General features: G+C 38.9%; 1 protein-coding gene across 1 annotated transcript; it reads right to left on the bottom strand.

Moving 5' to 3' along the window:
• Positions 1-390: 390 nt before the first annotated feature.
• On the bottom strand, positions 391-8,621 carry LOC105446232 (multidrug resistance-associated protein 4-like). The gene is made up of 6 exons (XM_011682765.2): positions 8,462-8,621; positions 6,158-6,268; positions 5,039-5,159; positions 3,941-4,159; positions 2,288-2,377; positions 391-734 (listed from the first exon to the last, which is right to left on the bottom strand). Exons 1-6 carry the CDS (start codon positions 8,530-8,532, stop codon positions 567-569), a joined length of 780 nt encoding a protein of 259 aa, XP_011681067.2. The 5' UTR covers positions 8,533-8,621; the 3' UTR covers positions 391-566.
• Between the last annotated feature and the right edge of the window lie 256 nt (positions 8,622-8,877).

Here is an 8,877-nt window from a genome sequence, read left to right as displayed (position 1 = left end):
GTATGTACATTCATTATGGGGAAACTAGCCAATTAAAAAAAAATAATATTTTCCTCCAAAATGCTGAACCACCCTGGCTGGCCCTTACCATTTCGGCCCGAAAGTTGTGATAATTCAAATTTTTACAATATTTGCCCCTACCCCCCTGTCAAAGGGATATGGGGGTCAGGATCCATCTAATGGCAGGCAAGAAATAATATTCTGTCGGTAATTAATTGTTCTGATCGAAGTTTTAATAAAGGCTTAGGATTGAATAGTAAGATCTACATTTATAGTTAGCTGCTGTGCCGACGTTCACCTGACTGTGTGAGCGAAATTACTCAAACGCTGCTATGTGGCTGGTCGCTACACGGCTGCTGTTGTTAGCCATACGGCTAGCCCTGGCGGTCATAATGTGGGCATTTTCGGTGACCAGTGGAAGCGAAATGAATGGCCACTGGTCGCATTAGACAGGTGGTCGTTGTGAACAGGTTCTTAATTAGATGAAATGTCACTGGGGATTTAAGTGGTCGTTATGGACAGGTGGTCGTTACAGACAGATGGGAGTTTTAACAGGTTAGACTGTATTACCTGAATTTGGAGAAAAGTTTTCCCATCCATCCTTGGAGAGGAGCTAGACAGAGAAGGATGACGAATCCTATCAGACAGGATGGCCCCATGTTGTTAAAGAGTATGATGAAAATGACTATTAGCTGCAGAAGACCAATCCAGATGTCGTGCAGGTAAAGCAACAACTGAAAGAAAAATTGTTATATTAACTGGATGGATGGAAATGTAGCTATGTCTACAACCATCTAGAAGGCAAGACTTGATACTGACAAGCCAGATAATGAAAGCAGACAAGTCAGAGAAACAGAATGATGAAAGTTTGAAATAAATCGGACCAATGTTAAGAAAGTTATGAATGTTTAAAATATGAGATCACTACAGCTATATGAATCTGAAATTGGCAATTTTGTCAGTGGATTGTGACGTAGTTACGGATTACTCTCCTGTTTGTCATGTACAGATATATCACTAATCAATAGCCGTCTCAATCCTGATAATTTCAACAGAGACAACTGGATCGATATCCCAGAATTTTGGATGCGTACGACAAGCCGCCATGACACTCCCCATCCAGCCGGCCCGCACCGAGCCAGCAGCCAGTTGATTGGTTGAGCCCCCGTGGGATTCGATCAATAGTCCTTATCCGTTATTGTTCTAATTATTGATCGAATTATTTGACCGCCGGTCCACCCGTAGAGTATGAAACACGCTTGCTTACAATATATTTTATCACCTGACGAAGTGTTGCAGCGGCGCACGAAAATTTGTGATCTTTTAGATCCCTTGTTGACCATACATTGCGAGAGAAAGGAATGTCACTAGCGATATTATTGTCGATAATTTCTGTTTTGTTTCTCCCAAGCGCCTTCACCATTGAGGCACTATATATCATGGAGAGTATATTATTACAAGTCGGACCAGCCTCCAAAATGTTGTGTGTTGGAACATTAATGATTCAGCCAATTTGAAGAGCCAATACCTATAGTGACTGCAATTAACTTTCAAGAATGTGTCCAATTTTATTTTAACTTTCACTAGTAGGCTTCTCTGATTTTTCTACTTTCTTCTAGAGAAGTTTGCTATCAAGGCTGGATTTCCCTTTAGAAGGATACAGAATTCCAAAAGGACTAAGAGCAGGAATGACCTTTTTAAACCCTAACCCTGACCCTAGTACTACTAAATCTTTCTGATACTCCATGGTATTTTTTCCACACGTTACAGACTACACAGATGATTTTCATATACCTGGGGGACAAAGATCTTAAGTTGAACTTATCTCTAAGTTGGACTTAACAATTATGGAAAGCCGTTAGCATCTATGAAAATATTTTGCAAAAGTAATTTTAAAAGGCATAAAATGTTGATTCAAATCATTCATATTTTCTATTATCAAGGAGATTTTATGTTCTTGATGTAGAATTTATAAAAAGTCTAAAATACTTGATTTATTGCTTTTGAATATATTCTATTTTAAGGCTATAATCGCTCTCCATAATTTTTTAATCCCACTTAGAGTTCAGTTCTACTTAGGATCTTTGTGAAACAAAATTGTGCATTCTATCAATTGTGCATTCTATCAACATTCTCCCCCACTTACATGTATTCTGTTTTCAGAGACATTACATTTTACTAACTAATATAGCAATAAAAGAAATTTATTATTGTTACCAATTTGAAGAACAAAATGTGATCAATTTAGCTCCCAAAATAAAAATCCTGACCTAAAGGGTTAACTCACCGTATCAAATCTATTCACATCACTGGATAGAATATTGACCAACTTCCCGACTGTTGTTTGCCCAAGAGCTGAATGACTCAGACGTAAAGACTGTACAAAAATAAAATCAAACAAACAAATAAATAATACTAGGGGGCAAAAGAACCACTTGAAATTTGGTTTTTCTTAATAACTTTATGACTTGTATCAGACTCAGATTTGCAATTTCATTTGAAGTAAGTTCTTTGATATTTCTTCCAATAGTCTTTTCAATTGTTCTGAATATTAAATTAGATTCTCAATTTTTGGCAAAATGAAAGCCATGAATGCTGTATCTATCACTAATTAATCCGAAAGCCAATTTCCCATGAGGGGTTTACATGTACACTGTGCACATATCCATCCCAGGGTATGCTCAAGGTGTCTACAAAGTACCATCATTACCCTGGCTTTTGCCCAGCTGCCCTAAGGCACTCAAAGCATTCAAGGAACAAGTTCCTACCAGGTACACATTAAAGGTTTTGGAAACGCCCCCCTCTCAAAAATTGAAACGGAAGCTCTTATTTCCAATCATCTGAAAGAATATTGTTTTGACTAATACATGATGATACAAATTTTGCCGGGAAACCGCCTATTAATTGATATATTTGGTAAATTATTATTAGAATGGGCCTAATTTCTTATCATTTTGATGATTCCAGAACCTTGCAGTACACACCAATCCTTATATGCTAGATGATCAACCTTTTCTGATTGATTCCACAGGGTTTCTTTCACAATGCAATCGCATGACCAGAACTGGTCTATACTTTTAACAACTGGTTGGAGAGTGTCATGTTGATAAATGTCTTGGCAAAGGACATTGACGCCATTACATAATGTCATTACATAATGACATTATTTCCACTGAATGTTTTATACAGTCAAACCTGCTTTAGGGACCACCTGTGCAGAAAGACCACCTGGCTATAAAGACCATAAATTTTCTGTTTCCCTTAAAATAGGGTTTCTCATAGAAACCTGTATATAAAGACGTTTCCCTTGCATGGTGTTCATGAACAGGTTTCACTGTACAAGAGTAAAATACATTTCACAAGGCTCAACACTAGCAGGCACCCAAGCCACATAGAGGAGGTTTCACAAAGATCCTAAATCAAACTTAACTCTAAGTGTGACTTAAACATTATGGAGAGCTATTTGTAGCCTTAAAATAAAATATATTCAAAAAAACGAAAATTCAAATATTTTAGACTTTTTATAAATTCCACATCAAGAACATGAAATCTCCTTGATAATAGAAAATGTGAATGATTTGTATCAACATTTCATGCCTTTTAAAAACTTTTACAAAATATTTCCATAGCTGCTAACGACTTTCCATAGTTGTTAAGTCCAACTTAGAGATAAGTTCAACTTAGGATCTTTGTGAAACACCCCCAGGATATGCAAAATCTAATTACGTACCCCCATACTGACTATCAGTGCCTTAGGCTGCATAAGAGGGCCAGTCGGTTTAAGTAAGCAATGGGTTCACGTACATTAAAAGCTCAGACCTGCAGACCCTTATTCAATTCCATCCAGGCACCACTCCCTACAAATTAGCATGGAGACCCACACTACAAAATAGTTTGAGATAAGAAAAGTTTGGAAATACCCTTGAAAGCTAGCTAATACCTTTCTGAAGACCAGAGCACTGGTTGCGATGCGGACCTGCATGCCAATCCTGGCCATCCGAAATAAGTAGGGATGGTGCATTATTGTAGCACAGGCTCCGCATAGGACTATCCCCACGGCACAGAGGTAAGCCTGAGTGGTTGTGATTTTTGGCTCTGGAGAAAAGTAGGTGATGAGGAAGCTGAGAATGATGGGTTGAAGGAGTTTGAAGACACATTCCTGGGGAGAGAAAAAACAAGGATTTGCGTTATTTTCTTTCTCCTTCTTGGACATCTGGAAGAATACAAGGTTTCCCAGGGAGTGACAGAAAAGGATTCAAGTCATTTTCTCTCTCTCTTTCTTGGACATCTGGAAGAAGTAAGGATTCCCTGGGAACGACAGAAAAGAATTCAAGTCATTTTCTTTCTCTTTCTTGGACATCTGGAATAATGCAAGGATTCCCAGGGAGTGACAGAAAAGGATTCAAGTCAATTTCTTTCTCATTTTTGGACATCGGGAAGAAGTAAGGATTCCCAAGGAGTGACAGAGAAGGATGAAAGTCTTTTTCTTTCTCCTTTTAGGACATCTGGAAGAAGAATTCCTAGGGAGCAACAGAAAAAGATTCAAGTCAGTTTTAGAAGATTGAATGAGCTGTGTTGGCTCAGTTGAAACAACATCTGCCTGTCGAACCAAAGGTCGCGGTTCGAATCCAACCCAGATGGATGACTGAAGTCTTGTATGTGAACTTGTCCCTGCCATTTCATAGACGCAGGCTACTTAACCTGTGTGTTTGGGTTATTCTGCATTTGTAGAGGTGTTGTGGTCCAGTGGACAAGTCTCCGGACTGTGAACCACAACGTACAGGGTTCGAATCCCTGCCATAACACTAACGTCCTTGGGCAAGACGTTAATCTACATTTGCCATGCTCAACCCAGGTGAGGTAAATGGATATCTGGTAGGATTATTCCTTGAATTGCACTGTGCGCTGAAAGCAGCTGCCAGAGCTAAAGCTAGGGTAATAATTTCCAAAGCTTTGTGGAAGCGCATCGGGACGTTATATCATTATGTGTTATGCACAAATCAAAAAAAGATTATTGTTTTGTTTTCAGCCAACTCACCTCAAAGAAAACTATGACCCCCGAACAGGCTGCTGGGCGTATGAAGGTTTTGATTAAAGCTCGGAGGAGGCTGGGTTTCTTTTCATGATTCTCATGTGCCCTGAGTTCCTTGTTCCAGTTTCTAAACAGGAAACAAGAAAGACATTTTTTTTTTATGAAAGAAAGAACAAACGAATGAATGAAATTAACAAAAGATTGAAAGATAGAAAGAATGAATAAAGAATGAATGAAGGAAAGAAAGAAGAAAAGAAATATAAAGGAAAACAGAAAGAAAAAAGAAAGAGAAAGAAAGAAGAAAAAACCAACAGGAATCACTAGATATATGCATGTAAAGCTTGGTTAACAATTATGAAGCAGTATTCTTTAAGTTGACATACCGGTAATTTATAATCAAAATGTCATTCTAGAGAATACATATATTGTGTAGGTGTAATTATTTGTAGAATTTAAAGGGGAAATCTACATGTAGATTGACATCAGCCAGATAATTTCAGAAAAAGTACCAAAACATGAGCACCATAAAACTTTACCTTCATAAGCCTGTTCGCTTCCTTTCAGGAAAACCAAGGGATTACAACTTTAAAGAGAAGGTCGAGTTCTGGTCAAGATGAAGAATAATTAATTTGTGAGCTTTCTCATTATTTATACATGTATGTCAGTTAGGAAGAAGGTATTATGATGCAATGTCCCCTGAAAACAACTACTGGTACTCTTCAAATGCTCTCATTTTAAAGTACTTTTAATTTCAAATTTGAAGAGCAATTCTTTTCAGTGGACATCGTCAAATATGAATTTAGTTTAATTTTTTTTTTTTTAATACAACAAATCTCTCCTGTTTCTTGTTTTACTCGAATTTGCTCCTATCATTATTGAAGTTCTTATTTTGCTATAATGGTTTTCCTTACTTTTGTAATATCTATTTTCATATTTTCTATGTCTATAGGGACCCCTCTGTAAACCAGCATTGTTATGCTAACAACGCTGAGTAGGGCCATCCCTCCGTCTTTCTTTTTTATAACTGTGTTTTTTATGATTGTAAATATATATATATATATATATGTTGATGTATTTTTTAAATGACGGAAAATAAATACAATACAATACAATACAAACTCTTACCTTTCAAGTCTGTCAGCGAGGAAATTGGAATCATCTTCGTTGCATATCCGATAGAGATCAGGCTGCTCTAAAGTGTTCCTGTAGCCATACTTGAAGAATGGCAACAGCCAACTACAATGGTACCAGAGAGAGAAAAAGAGAGAGAGAATCTAGCTATATATTCTGTAAGCAAACAGTTATTTTGAATGAAATTATTGATTATTGATTGAACGGTATCTAATTTCAAAATGAAAATCACATTTCTAGAATGTTTATTTTCTGCCCTTTCATATGACACCTCTATCAAGAAAAAGTAAAGTAATACTTGTATTTCCATAATTACATTAAATGAATTTGTTTTCACTGGCTGCCTGCCGTAGCAACAAACAGAGTCGCCAAAAGACTTTATGCATTGACAATAACAGTTTAAAATATGGCTGCAAAAATTTCAACATGGAGTTGAATTTTGACGAAGAAAATGCTGAAAATGACCCTTGAACGCATCATACAGTCAAGCTGGTAAGTGGAACCGATGTATATTAGCCTAGGCCTAATTTTGGAGTATAAATGCATCGGAATTGAATCCGCCAACATGAAATTTTAGCGTATTCTTTACTGGCATGATCGTAGGAGACCCTATGGCTAGCTTCTGTCTCAAAAATAGAAACGAGCCGACCCTACCCAAAGGCGAACGAACGAACGAACAAACGAACGAAAGGGGACAGGGGCGCCTACTTTTTCAAGTACCTCGAAAGTGCCCCCTTCACTTTGACAAGTGCCCCTATTAATTTGTAATAGTGCCCCTTCCCCTTTTCACCTCTAATAAGTGCCCCTTTTATTTTGACACGTACCCCTTAACCTTGGACAAGTTCCCATTTTCCTTTGCAATAACTGTCCATTTTCCATTCTCATTTTTTATTTCTAGTAAGTGCCCCTTTGCAGGTACGAGAAGTACCCCTTAAGCCTTTACACTTTTGATAAGTGCCCCCTTCACCTTTGATAATTGCCCTATTCAAATCGGAAAAGCGCACCTTATATTTTCACATGTGCCCCTTTTCCTTTATAAGTGCCCCTTTTATTTATGATGTGCCCCCATTTAAAAAGAAAGAGCTCCTTCCCCTTCTCATAAATGCCCCTTTTGACCTATGAAGAGTGTCCCTTTTCATGTCTGGTAAATGACCATTTTCAGGTACGAGAAGTTGCTCCTTTTCACTTTAGATAAGTACCCTCGATCTTCACCTCCGACAATTGCCCCTATTCAAATCTGAGAAATACATGTTTTACTTTGACAAGTGCACCTTCCTCCCCTGATAAGTGCCTTTTTCATCTCTGATGAATGTCTCTTTTCACCTCTGATAACTGCCCCTTTTTATTTTGACACATGCCCCTTGTACTCCTTTCTAATACATGCTCTTTTTCCTTCTTATATAAGTGCCCAGTCCTTCCCCTTCTCATACTTACCCCTTTTCATCTCTGATAAGTGCCCCATTTATTTTAACATGTGCCTCTTTTTCTTTTTTGTCAGAACCACTTCACCCTTTTCGTAAAAAAACTCCCTTTCACCTCCGAAAAATGCCCCAGTTAAAATCTGATCGGTGCCCCTTTTCTTCAACAAATTCACATTTTCCTTGAATATAAGTGCCCCTTTTTCATTCTAATAAGTCCCCTTTTCATATCTGGTCAGTGTCCCTTTCCAGGTGCAATAAGTGCCCCTTTTCACCTCTGATAATTTCCCTTTTAACAATGATACATGCTTCTATTCCTTTCTAATAAGGGACTTATCCCCCTTTCATAAATGCCCCTTTACACCTCTTATAAATGCCCCTATCAAAATCTGATGTGTGCCCCTTTTCCATCAACAAAATGCCTATTTCCCATTCTCATAACATAATAGACTAGATCTAGATCTAGTCTAAGTGCCTTTTTTCATCCCTGATGAGTGCCTCTTTTTTATATGTAAGAATAAGTGCCCCATTTTCACCTCTGATAATCACGTCTGATAATTTCCCTTTAAGCGTCTGGTCCTCTGGACACCCCCACCCCTCCCTCCCCCCCCCCCCCCCCCCCCCCCCCCCCCCCCCCCGCCCTCCCATACTACTAGCACTCCAGTCATACAACTACACATATTATAACTATCAGTCAAACTCGGCATGCGCATGCTCACTAGCAGCCGAGGTAGCGGGGACGATAGCGGCCTCCGCTGCATGCACTGTACAAAAGGCTCAGCTGATGCAATTGATGTCCCATTCATAATAATTAATGCAGTGTAGGCCTAGGCTATAATATAAGTGACAGATGCATACGTTCGTTGGGGCACTAACTCACCAGAAAAACGTTTGAGACAAAATCCCACCATTTTCTGCTGGATTTGGAGGACCGTCTGTCATCTTGAACATGAACTGTCAGCTTGCATATATCAAATTTAGATCTACGGTCTCAGGCTCAATACCAAGCTAGTCTCAGTTTCACCTGCAGGAATATCTCGCGATATCCGATCGCGAAACGTCGAGATATGGCGGGGCACGGCGCTGGCGGATGGGAAGGGGGGGGGGCAAGGGCGGCGATTTATTTTCATGACCAAGGGGTCGGAATGCGAGGGACCAGTGGCGTAGTGAACAAAAACGTTTGGGGGGCACTAATTAGTGAGCATTAATGTTTTAATTTGTTTTCACCCCAAAAATTTGAAAATCGCGTCGGCCGATAGTGAGCGCCTTTTTAAGACTAAACCCCCCCCCCCCCCT

The sequence above is a fragment of the Strongylocentrotus purpuratus genome, unplaced genomic scaffold (assembly GCF_000002235.5).
Source record: "Strongylocentrotus purpuratus isolate Spur 01 unplaced genomic scaffold, Spur_5.0 spur5_scaffold_12, whole genome shotgun sequence".
Lineage (NCBI taxonomy): Eukaryota > Metazoa > Echinodermata > Echinoidea > Camarodonta > Strongylocentrotidae > Strongylocentrotus > Strongylocentrotus purpuratus.
Note: the sequence above shows the minus strand (reverse complement) of the source record. Positions and strands in the feature narration are given on the sequence as shown.

Coding starts and splice junctions, on each gene's coding strand:
- LOC105446232 (XM_011682765.2), bottom strand. CDS start 8,532: ATGTTCAAGATGACAGACGGTCCTCCAAATCCAGCAGAAAATGGTGGG. Junction 6,269..8,461: donor TTGTCTCAAACGTTTTTCTG/GTGAGTTAGTGC, acceptor GTACCATTGTAG/TTGGCTGTTGCCATTCTTCA. Junction 735..2,287: donor ATGTGAATAGATTTGATACG/GTGAGTTAACCC, acceptor TTTTTCTTTCAG/TTGTTGCTTTACCTGCACGA.